The following is a 13358-nucleotide window of genomic DNA, read 5'->3' on the forward strand; positions in this document are numbered from 1 at the left end:
CATTCTCCTGGCTGGCCTTTCACAGATCATGCCTATAGGCCACACAACCACCACATCTTACTGAAAGATACTTTGGAAAGCCATTGGGGAAGAAAAGACAACCAGCTTCAATAAAGCCAAGACTGAGGTGCAAGCGGAAAGTTCCAGAAAATTGGTCCAAATGCAATCGGATGGTTTGGCTAGAAGAGAAGGTCTAAATTGCTGCTCAATAGCTCCTCAAATGCAACACAAGCTTACACAATGGAAACACAAGCAAAGGTGTAATTGGCGCAGGGAGAGATGCACCTCCTGAAACAAGATGCTCCGCGCAGAACAATACCTGGAGAACTGCTGCTGCAGGCCACGCATCTGAATTCTGTTCCTCTCGGACTCCAGTGTCACCTCCTGCAAGCGCTTCTCACTCTGAAGACGTAAGTGTCTCTCCTCTTCCAATTCATGTATCAGCTTCTCATGCTAGAAAAGGCACACAGGGGATGACTTTTAAGAAACTGTTTCTTAAATATTATAAGAAAATAATTAGTAGGTACTGTTGGTTACTAAGTGCTAACTTGGACTTCATATATTAATTAATTTCCTCCTCATTACAACCTCATCAAGTACGTTATATTATTAATCTCGTATTATCTAGGAAACCAACGGTCAGAGACCTTGAAGTAATTTGTCGTTAAAAAAACAGAAGGTAACAGATTTTCAATCCTGGCTGATTTGACTCTAATGTATGAATGATTTCCACTAAACCAGGTGGCTTCTTCTGCAGAGATGAAGATCCATGACTGAATAATAGCAGGTGAATAAGAATTCAAGTAATAATGATAAATCCATTAGTGCCTGTTCAGGATTATTTCATCTTTTCAATCTCTGGTAAATGCTTTAAAGAGAACACTACTGATTTTTATAGAAGGACCAGGAACTTCCACCTAATTATACCATGAAGCTAATGAGAATAAGGTTAAAGAATTAGTTTTGTATTTGCCCAATTAGATTTTCCTAAGACCACCCTCTTTATTTGTAATCCTAGAAAGCGAGCTCCTCACACATGGGCATCATAGATTAAAAGGGGGACTGGATGACCCAGAATAGATGGTTCATCTAAAACGCACTCCAGGAACTGGTAAGAAGCACACAAGCTCAGATCCTGACATTACAGACTGAGCCACGCTATGACTTTCTTGTTTTGGTTGAGCTGTTGTTACTACCTTTTTTTTTTTTTTTTTTAGAGCATGTCATGCTATTATGGTTATGGATGTTACTACATTAAGCACTATGTGTTAAGGATATATATTCCACGATGAAAACCAAAGACTCAATGCCTGATTATAAGGGACCTATATTCTTAAAGGGAAAGATGGGAAGCATATACTTCAGTCTCCAAATAAATCAGTTTGTTAACATGGTGTATCATGTTGAGTGATTTGTAGGTGTTGAACTAAACTTGCATCTCTGGAATAAATCTCACTCGATCATGGCATATGATCCTTTTAGTGTATTGCTGAATTCAGTTTATTAACATTTTGCTGAGGATTTTTGTGTCTATGGTCATCAGAGCTATGGCCCTGTAATTTTCTTTTCTTGTGGTGTCCTTGTCTGGTTTTGGTATCAGGGTAATGCTGGCGTCTTAAAATGAGTTTGGAAGTGTTCCCTCCTCTTTTATTTATTTATTTGTTTTTGAAGAGTTTGAGAAGGATTGGTATTAATTCTTCTTTAAATGGTTGGTAGGATTCACCAGTAAAGCTGTCTGGTGCTGAATTTTTGTTCGTTGGGAGGTTGTTGATTACTCATTCAATTTCTTCCAGTAAGCAGTCTATTCAGATTTTCTGTCTTCATGATTCAGTCCTGGAAGGTTGTATGTCTCTAGAATTTACCAGTTTCTCCTAGGTTGTCCAATTTGTTGGCATATAACTGTTCACAGTCATCTCTTAAGATCCTTTGTATCTCTGTGGTATGAGCTGTAATGTCTCCTCTTTCATTTCTGGTTTTACTTATTTGAGCCCTCTCTCTTTTTTTGGCAGGGGTGGGAGAGTCTAGCTAAAGGTTTGTCAATTTTGTTTATCTTCTCAAAGAGCCAACTCTTATTCTCATTGATATTTTCTATTGTCTTTTTAGTCTCCATTTTATCTATTTCCACTCTGATCTTTGTTACATCTTTCCTGCTACTAACTTTAAGCTTAGTTGGTTCTTCTTTTTCTAGTTCCTTGAGGTATAAAGTTAGATTGTTTATTTGAGATATTTTCTTTTTTCTTGAAGTAGACATGTTTCACATTTGTGTTATAGGGGTCCTTCTGGGACTCCTAAAACACAAATATTATTCTGCTTGATGTTGTCCCGTAAGTCCCTTAAACTATCTTCCCTTTTTCAAATTCTTTTTTTTTTTTTTTTTTGCTGCTCTACTTGAATTCCTTTGTCCTGTCTTCGAGGTCACTGAGGCTTTCTCCTACTTTATCTAGTCTGCTGATTGATGCATTTGGTGTATTTTTCATTTTAGTTATTGTAATCCTTAGCTCTGTTTGGTATTTTCTTATATTTTTCTACCGCTATGGATGTTCTTACTGTGTTCATCTATTCTTCTCCCAAGTGTGGTGAGCATCTTATGACCATTACATTGAACTCTTTATCAGGTAAATTACTAATCTCCACTTCATTAAGGTTTTTTCTGAGGTCTTATCTTATTCCTTCATTTGGAATATATTGTTCTGTTTCTTCATTTTGTTTGACTCTCTGTGTTTATTTCTGTGTATTAGGTGAAACACCTACCTTTCCCTGTCTTGAAGGAGTGGTCACCAGATATAAAATCTGTGACATCAGACACATGTAAAAGCTCTCCTCCAAGAGATGCTGGCACTCTGGAACACAGTACAGAGAGTGAAGAGAACACCTGCCTTCCAAGGTCTTTGAAAAGGTTTACAGTCAGTCCTCTGATGTGTCCTTAATTAGAAGCCTGCGCCTCACACTGCAGCTATTCTGATAAGCTTATAGGCCTCATTCACAGACAGACTGAGCTCCAGGGCCTGTTGCTGCTTGCTGTGTCCTCAAGGTGGTAGCTGTTTAAGAACACTTTCTCTGTTGGGTATGGTCCTGTGGGACCCATGAGTGTAAGCCCCGCTGGCTTTCAGAGCCAGGTGATATAGAGGTGTCCCCTGGTGGCTGCTGCAGAAATCAGGGCACCAGACAAGGATATGAGCTCCTTTCTGGGAAATGCCGGAAAGCTGGAGTGAGGGAGAGGGAGAATGTAAGATTATGTCCACCAGCCTTCACTCCCTGAGAGCATTTCTGTGGGCCTCCCCTCCAGCCAAAGCTCCTGGACACACAAATGGGCTTCCTTCTCAGAAAGACTGGGGGTGTTTCAGTCTGCTATCTGTACAGTGTGCTGGGGGCAGTAGCCTGCCAAGAACGCTCTCTCCGATTGTTGCACTCCCATGAAACCAGGAAAGCAAGCCCCTTGGCCTTTAGAGCCAGGTGTTCAAGGGGTGTCCCCTGGGCTGCTACCACAAAGCTGGCATACGAGATGCAAAAACTAGGGCACCAGATGTGTGTGAAAACTCTCCTCTGGAGACACTGGCACCGGGGAGTTTAGCAGAGGGAGAGCACAACGATGGCACCCTCTGTGGATGGCGATGTAGGAAGATCCTGAACTTACCTCCTCGCACAGACACCCCAAATCTAGGGTACATCTTGGACCACCTCCTAACACTTATTTTAAAAGTACACATTTGTCACAGTGCAATAGAGGGACAGTTTGAGCATGATGCGAATCTCACATTTGCTTAGGCCCAATCTCAATCATGAGAAACATGAAGTGAACACAGAAAACTGCACCCGGCTGAAGCTAGTGTAGAAATACACAACCACACACATCACAGATAGATGGACCAGTGACCTCTGTCCATCACGGGTGTTATGAGCTGCCCCATCCATATCGGAAGGTACCACTTGCCCTCTGACTTTACCCAGCCTTCTTTCCATTGATTCACAATAACTCACAAGCTGCAGCCATTCCCATGACTGCTCCCACAAGCAAACTGCATGTCTTTTTCAAGGTAAAGTGACATATTTATTGTATTATTTCTATATTTATTAACCACTTAACATTGTAAAACTTAGCTGCCATTTATATTAGATGCCTATCTTTTTTTGTGTCACTGACAAAGTTTTTGGGTACTGTGTCCCTAGGTTCATTTTTCCCACAAGCCCTGTGCAGTGATTTTTAGGAACACGTATGTCATATTATAGCAGAGCTATACATCATGATGAAGAAAAAGAAAACTGAATCAAGAGTAGGATTCCAAAGCCCCTTCATTCTTTGGGCACAAAGAATTGGACCTCAACAAAGAAGCAAACATAAAAGCAAAAGGAAAGGTATTTTAATTCCAAGTCTTTGTTCTACCAAATGATCGTGTCTATATCTCATAGCCTTCACAAAGACTTAAACTTCCTCAATTACTATCCTCTGATTAAACCTCCAGCAAAGGAGACTCCACAATTTCCCTGGGTAATCCATTTTATTTTTTTAAGCTCCTCTCCTGCTAATTTTTCTAAGACTTGCTTAAACTGTTTCAAGTATCAAAAATCCATTTCTCTCTGTATGTTCCCAGGAAATGGAGAAAAATCTATAGGTTCTATCATCATTTCCTAATTTAATGAAGACTTCTTCTTAGAAGAAGAGCTGTGTACACACCCACATGGATTCATTCATTCACTCAGTAAGTTTTTACTGAACAGCTACTATGTGCAAGACACTGGACTAGAGCAAGAGACCAGCAATGAGACCAAAAGACGTGGTTCCTGACTGCAGTGGACTTACACACTAGTGGACACGGCAGGTGCTAAATGAAGTATCACACAGATAAGTATATCAATATAAACTGATCTATAATTAAGAGTTTGCTGAAAGACAACAGCCGGAGGAACCGACTTTGTTCAGTGGGTTAGGGGAAGGCTTCTCTGAGGAATTAATACATAAACTGAGACCTCTGTGATGACGAGGAGTTACCTGGGGAAGAGAAGGGGTCAGCACTGTAGGCAGAATGGGTAGCAAATGGGAAGTCATTAGTTACATAGGAAACGAACAAAGAGAAGTCCAGTGTGCCTGGAGCCTGGTGAGCAAGGGGATGGGAGTGCCATATGATATAGCTCGAAGGAGCCGGGGGATGAAGAAGGTCCTATTAAGGATGTGAGATTATATTCTGAGCAGAACAGTAACTCTTTACCAAGGTTTAATCAAGTAAGTGATAAGATCTGATGAAGATTTTGCAAAGATCATCTGACTGCTGTGTGGAAAAAGAACTGAACTAAGAGCTGAATAACAACAGAATGGGAAGGTATTTAAATAAGAGTATGGTGAATGCTACCAGCTAGTAGTTTAGACTGTACCATGTGCTAGTCAAGCAGGTTTGGACAAGCCACTTGACTTGAAACATAACTGCTTTAAGCTAGTTTCTTCTGCAGATTGGGGAGAGTAAAATCGCCCAAGCCAATTTCATAGTATCATCGTGAGGAATGAGTAAAACAAGGTATAGAAAAGCGCTGCAAAATCTTGAAAGTCCCGTATCAAAATAAGATACGGCTAACTGGAATTATACAGCTTATATCATTTGACAGAGTTACTCTTGATAAATTCTATAAGCATTTTAGTCTTTCACGATCACTACATATTAAATAAATATCGTAGTTACATCTTTCTTTTAAAAATCTCAAAAATGTGCTTTTTAAGCAGATCAAACGTTAATACTGAGGCGAAGTACATTTTAAATTACATTTTAATGTAAGACCTGAGAGACCAGCTTAATCACAGATGTCATCTAGAATGCATATAACCCTGTGGCTGGACTGCCCAAAAGACATAATTTTTCAGTTCCATTACCTAGTACAATCTTAAACAGATGGCTTGATCTGTGATATGCCAAAATGTCAGGAGTTAATATCAAGACATTATCACTTGATTGCAAAGATAGAAAGCCAAGAAGTACCTCTATCCTTGGTCTAATTATATTTGGTGACCCTAGTTACATTCGTGGGAGATACTACTGGCAAAGTTAGTAACAGAAGAGTCAAAGAATTTTAAAAAAAGAAAGAGGAGTTTACTTGCTGTGAAAGTTCTAGTGCCACCATGCACAGTCATGTGTCAGGTGAAACATGCACTACAGCAAAAGTGGTATCTCCCACCTATGCTACAAGCATTCCATGTAAGTCCTGCTTAATGAATGACATAAGGCATCAACTCATCTAGAGGTATTCTATGCTGACATGATGCTTAAAGGTACATGATACTCTATACTGGGTTGGCCAGGAAGTTCATTTGGGCTTTCCCATAACACCTTATGGAAAAACCTGAACAAACTTGTTGGCTAACACAGTAGAAAGGTATTCACTATATGTTTCTGTTTCAAAAGATTTCCTGAAATGCGTTCAAGTTATAATATTCTTGTTGAATAATGTTTTAGAATCAAAGAATCACAGGAAAAATATTAACTCTTGGATGATAGAAGAATCTAAAAGATAGTGAGAAATGAACAAAGGCCATTAGAGAAGGCCACTGGGGCTAAATAATATTCCTGGGTAGGGCTTCTCTGGTGGCGCATTTGTTGAGAGTCCGCCTGCCGACGCAGGGGACACGGGTTCGTGCCCCAGTTCGGGAAGATCCCACATGCCGCGGAGCGGCTGGGTCCATGAGCCATGGCCACTGAGCCTGTGCGTCCAGAGCCTGTGCTCCGCAATGGGGAGGCCACAGCAGTGAGAGGCCCGCGTACCGCAAAAAAAAAAAAAAAAAAATATTCCTGGGTACTGACAAAAAAATATATGAGCTCATTCAAGAAATGTGGAATCTGGCAAACACTAGCTACATACTATGCCATGGAGATTTTAGGTAAAAAGACTATTAGAAAAGTACATTTGATTCAATGACACACATATAAAGCATGGCAGTAAGACCCAATCACCCAAAACTTCAAGCTCTGATTAGATTTGCTTATTAATTGGTATCCAGACAGTCACAGATATTGCCATGTGTTCACCAATCAACATACAATGTATACCGAAACATTTAAAGATTACCCAGACTCAGAATAACCGTTCTGATTCTCATGCTACCTACTGAGAATCTAAAATTGACAAGTGATTCTCTTCTTCAGAAGTCCATAAACCAAACACACATCAGCAACAAAATTAAACTGCTGCTTTCATGAAAACTAATTTTTAATGGAAAAACTCTACATGAACCAATTTCTATCAAGCCACTATGAAAATGGGTCTAAATTAAGCTACAGCTATTACCTCTAACTGCACCCTCATTTTTGCTTTTTGTACAAACTGCAATATATTTTCCCTGTAAGGCTTCCTGAATTCAATATCCCCATTAGTTATGAAAGATCCAGTTATCCTAGAGGCAGAGAAACAGATAAGGAACTTAAGAATTGATATTTTTTAAAGCCCGTACTGTTGGCTGTAACAGAAGAATCAGAATCAGATTTTGAGATGCTAGGATAGAAGCGGCCCTATATACATCTGCAGTGCTGATAACATCGCCCAAGAGAGACAAAGCTTTTATTCTAACAAACAAGCAAAAAAGCATACAGAGCTTGGTTTAAATAATTGAGAGGACGTTAGAAAGGGTGAGTGAGAAAAATAAAGGAAAGGGGGCAGGGGGAAATTTCAAGGGTAAAGAAGACAGATGGGCACTTAGGAGGATCTTAAAAATATCCTCAATGCTAGACAGGAGCTCTAAAAGGGAACTGCCACAGGTGAATCACTCCATACGATTACATTTTCTAAGGCAAAAATTTATCTATATGTTTACTACTCATCAAAAAGATACAGATATGAATTTTATGGGAGGAGTATTTTCAGGGTGGGTTGTGCAGAAAAGCACAATAAAATGAAGGTTGGGTATGTCAAGGTTGATATGGATTATAAAGGCATGTGGGAACAAATCATAACAAATGATGGTATCCTGCAAAGAGAGCAAATTAAGTTGTCTTTTGCTTATAGTCAGCGATCTTTATGACTTATCAAATAGGGCTACAAGTGAAGAATAAAGTCGTAATACGGCATTCACAATATGAAGTAATGCAGTTTTGATTTTATTATCATACGGCTAAAAATAAATGGGAGAGAAAGCTATACATTGATCCGCAGCCCACAGTTTTCATTACTTTAAAGTGTTGTGAATTTCACCACCATGATTCCTGTGAAAGCACCACAGGAGAGGCTAGTAGTCTGGGTTATTACCGTTTTGGTTCTACCATTATTTTACTGTGCAACTTTGGGAAATACACTGACTGTCTTTGGACCTCTTTCTAAAATGGTAAGATCCCTTTCAACTCTCACATTCAGTGCTCACATAGGCATCCATGAAATTAGCCACAATCACAGGGATGGGGTTTAGGACAGATTACCCCTAAATATGGCACCTTGGCATACTGGATATCTTAAGCCGAAGGAGTTTGAGAAAACAGCAGACGCTGCTCTGACCTTCCCCAACTCCTTCATGCGTCGTCCCCAAAACAGGTCATAAAACCCTCACATGAGAGATGTCCTCCTTATACTCAGAAAGAAAGAAGATATTCTTATCACCAGAGACAGAGAATTTCGGGCCAAGAAATCTATACAAACAAACCTTGTTAAACTAACCCTTATCTTACTAGTATTCTTCACCACTTACTACCCCTAGTCCACACCCCTCTGTCTTGTCAATTCTTCACAAATTAATTATTATTATTCTTTAATCTAAAAGGTAGAAAAAGCTTCCTGCTCTGATCACCTCTTTGGGTCTTCATTTTCTTGTGAAGCCTCCTGTGGACACATAAAAATTCAATAGAGAGAGAGGAGGAAGATGGCAGAAGAGTAAGACGCGGAGATCCCCCTCCTCCCCATAGATATACCAGAAATACATCTACAAGTGGAACAACTCCTACAGAACACCTACTGAATGCTGGGAGAAGACCTCACACCTCCCAAAAGGCAAGAAACTCCCCATGTACCTGGGTAGGACAAAAGAAAAAAAGAATAAACAGAGACAATAGGATAGGGACGGGACCTGCACCAGTGGGAAGGAGCCGTGAAGGAGGAAAGGCTTCCACACACTACAAGCCCCTTCGCGGGCGGAGACTGCAGGTGGCGGAGGGGGAAAGCTTCGGAGTAGCGGAGGAGAGCACAGCCACAGGGGTGCGGAGGGCAAAGCGGAGAGATTCCCGCACAGAGGATCGGTGCCCTCAGGCACACACCAGCCCGAGAGGCTTGTCTGCTCACCCACCGGGGCGGGCGGGGCTGGGAACTGAGGCTCGGGCTTCGGTCAGAGCGCAGGGAGAGGACTGGGGTTGGCGGCGTGAACACAGCCTGAAGGGGTTAGTGCGACACGGCTGGCTGGGAGGGAGCCCGGGGAAAAGTCTGGACCTGCCGAAGAGGCAAGAGACTTTTCCTTCCCTCTTTGTTTCGTGGTGCGTGAGGAGAGGGGATTCAGAGCGCTGCTTAAAGGAGGCTCCAGAGACGGGCGCGAGGCGCGGCTGAAAGCGCGGACCCCAGAGACGGGCGTGGGACGCTGGGGCTGCTGCTGCCGCCACCAAGAAGCCCGTGTGCGAGCGCAGGTCACTCTCCACACCGCCCCTCCCGGGAGCCTGTGCAGCCCGCCACTGCCAGGGTCCCGTGACCCAGGGACAACTTACCGAGGAGAAAACATGGCGCGCCTCAGGCTGGTGCAACGTCACGCCGGCCTCCGCCGCCGCAGGCTCGCCCCGCCTCCGTGCCCCTCCCTCCCCCGCGGCCTGAGGGAGCCAGAGTCCCCGAGTCAGCGGCTCCTTTAACCCCGTCCTGTCTGAGCAAAGAAGAGAGGCCCTCCTTGACCTACACGCAGAGGCGGGGCCGAATCCAAAGCTGAGCCCCGGGAGCTGTGCGAACAAAGAAGACAAAGGGGAATCTCTCCCAGCAGCCTCAGCAACAGCGGATTAAAGCTCCGCAATCAACTTGATGTACCCTGCGTCTGTGGAATACCTGAATAGACAACGAATCATCCCAAATTGAGGAGGCGGACTTTGAGAGCAAGATTTACTATTTTTTCCCCTTTTCCTCTTTTTGTGAGTGTGTATGTGTATGCTTCTGTGCGAGATTTTGTCTGTATAGCTTCGCTTTCACCATTTGTCCTAGGGTTCCATCCGTCCTTTTTTTTTTACATTAAAAATTTTTTTTTCTTAATAATAATTTTTTAATTTTAATAACTTTATTTTATTTTACCTTTATTTTATTTTATTTTACCCTCTTTCTTTCTTTCTTTCTACATTTTCTCTCTTATATTGTGAGCCGTGTGGATGAAAGCCTCTTGGTGCTGCAGCCAGGAGTCAGTGCTGTGCCTCTGGGGTGGGAGAGCCAACTTCAGGACACTGGTCCACAAGAGACCTCCCAGCTCCACGCAATATCAAATGGCGAAAATCTCCCAGAGATCTCCATCTCAACACCAAGACCCAGCTCCACTCAACGACCAGCAAGCTACAGTGCTGGACACCCTATGCCAAACAACTATCAAGACAGGAACACAACCCCACCCATCAGCAGAGAGGCTGCCTAAAATCATAATAAGGCCACAGACATCCCGAAACACACCACCAAATGTGGACCTGCCCACCAGAAAGACAAGATCCAGCCTCATCCACCAGAACACAGGCACTTGTCCCCTCCACCAGGAGCCTACACAACACACTGAACCAACTTTAGCCACTGGGGACAGATACCAAAAACAGTGGGAACTAGGAACCTGCAGCCTGCAAAAAGAAGACCCCAAACACAGTAAGATAAGCAAAATGAGAAGACAGAAAAAAACATAGCAGATGAAGGAGCAAGGTAAAAACCCAACAGACCTAACAAACGAAGAGGAATTAGGCAGTCTACCTGAAAAAGAATTCAGAATAATGATAGTAAAGATGATGGAAAATCTTGGAAACAGAACAGAGAAAATGTAAGAAACATTTTAAAAAGACCTAGAAGAACTAAAGATGAAACAAGCAACAATGCACAACACAATAAATGAAATTAAAATTACTCTAGAAGGGATCAGTAGCAGAATAACTGAGGCAGAAGAATGGATAAGTGACTTGGAAGATAAAATAGTGGAAATAACTACTGAAGAGCAGAATAAAGAAAAAAGAATGAAAAGAACTGAGGACAGTCTCAGAGACCTCTGGGACAACATTAAACACACCAACATTCGAATTATAGGGGTTCCAAAAGAAGAAGAGAAAAAGAAAGGGACTGAGAAAATATTTGAACAGATTATAGTTGAAAACTTCCCTAATATGGGAAAGGAAATAGTTAATCAATCCAGGAAGCACAGAGAGTCCCATACAGGATAAATCCAAGGAGAAACATGCCAAGACACATATTAATCAAACTGTCAAAAATTAAATACAAAGAAAACATATTAAAAGCTGCACGGGAAAAACAACAAATAACACACAAGGGAATCCCCATAAGGTTAACAGCTGATCTTTCAGCAGAAACTCTGCAAGCCAGAAGGGACTGGCAGGACATATTTAAAGTGATGAAGGAGAAAAACCTACAACCAAGATTACTCTACCCAGTAATGATCTCATTCAGATTTGATGGAGAAATTAAAACCTTTACAGACAAGCAAAAGCTGAGAGAGTTCAGCACCACCAAACCAGCTTTACAACATGCTAAAGGAACTTCTCTAGGCAAGAAACACAAGAAAAGGAAAAGACTTATAATAACAAACCCAAAACAATTAAGAAAATGGGAATAGAAACATACATATTGATAATTACCTTAAATATAAATGGATTAAATGCTCCCACCAAAAGACACAGACTGGCTGAATGGATACAAAAACAAGACCCATATATATGCTGTCTACAAGAGACCCACTTCAGACCTAGGGACACATACAGACAGAAAGTGAGAGGATGGAAAAAGCTATTCCATTCAAATGGAAACCAAAAGAAAGCTGGATTAGCAATTCTCATATCAGACAAAATAGACTTTAAAGACTATTACAAGAGACACAGAAGGACACTACATAATGATCAAGGGATCAATCCAAGAAGAAGATATAACAATTGTAAATATTTATGCACCCAACATAGGAGCACCTCAATATATAAGGCTAATACTAACAGCCATAAAAGGGGTAATCAACCATAACACATTCATAGTAGGGGACTTTAACACCCCACTTTCACCAATGGACAGATCATCCAAAATGAAAATAAATAAGGAAACAAGAGCTTTAAATGATACATTAAACAAGATGGACTTAATTGATATTTATAGGACATTCCATCCAAAAAAAACAAAATATACATTTTTCTCAAGTGCTCATGGAACATTCTCCAGAATAGATCATATCTTGGGTCACAAATCAAGCCTTGGTAAATTTAAGAAAATTGAAATTGTATCAGGTATCTTTTCTGACCACAATGCTACGAGACTAGCTATCAATTACAGGAAAAGATCTGTAAAAAATACAAACACATGGAGGCTAAACAATACACTACTTAATAACGAAGTGATCACTGAGGAAATCAAAGAGGAAATAAAAAAATACCTAGAAACAAATAACAATGGAGACACGACGACCCAAAACCTATGGGATGCAGCAAAAGCAGTTCTAAGAGGGAACTTTATAGCAATACAATCCTACCTTAAGAAACAGGAAACATCTCAAATAAACAACCTAAGCTTGCACCTAAAGCAATTAAAGAAAGAAGAACAAAAAACCCCCAAAGTTAGCAGAAGGAAAGAAATCATAAAGATCAGATAATAAATAAATGAAAAAGAAATGAAGGAAACGATAGCAAGATCAATAAAATTAAAAGCTGGTTCTTTGAGGAGATAAACAAAATTGAAAAACCATTAGCCAGATTCATCAAGAAAAAAAGGGAGAAGATTCAAATCAATAGAATTAGAAATGAAAAAGGAGAAGTAACAAGAGACACTGCAGAAATACAAAAGTTCATGAGAGATTACTACAAGAAACTCTATGCCAATAAAATGGACAACCTGGAAGAAATGGACAAATTCTTAGAAATGCACAACCTTTCGAGACTGAATCAGGAAGAAATAGAAAATATGAACAGGCCAATCACAAGCACTGAAATTGAAATTGTGATTAAAAATGTTCGAGGTGGGGCTTCCCTGGTGGCGCAGTGGTTGAGAGTCTGCCTGCCGATGCAGGGGACACGGGTTCGTGCCCCGGTCCGGGAAGATCCCACATGCCGCGGAGCAGCTGGGCCCATGAGCCATGGCCGCTGAGCCTGTGCATCCGGAGCCTGTGCTCCGCAACGGGAGAGGCCACAGCAGTGAGAGGGCTGCGTACTGCAAAAAAAAAAAAAAATGTTGGAAAAAACAAAAGCCCAGGACCA

At 41.3% G+C, this 13358-nt stretch overlaps 1 protein-coding gene across 3 annotated transcripts in view; it reads right to left on the bottom strand.

Annotated features, from left to right (window-relative positions):
• Positions 1 to 13358, bottom strand: part of NCKAP5 (NCK associated protein 5) — a 1070192-nt gene that overhangs the window by 493917 nt on the left and 562917 nt on the right. For all 3 annotated transcript variants that reach the window (XM_082630802.1, XM_082630801.1, XM_082630803.1), the window contains exon 5: positions 320 to 453. In XM_082630802.1, the coding sequence (XP_082486928.1) occupies positions 320 to 453 (134 nt within the window). The remainder of the gene's footprint in view (positions 1 to 319; positions 454 to 13358) is intronic.

This window comes from Mesoplodon mirus (assembly GCF_964341445.2).
Source record: "Mesoplodon mirus genome assembly, chromosome: 8".
Lineage (NCBI taxonomy): Eukaryota > Metazoa > Chordata > Mammalia > Artiodactyla > Ziphiidae > Mesoplodon > Mesoplodon mirus.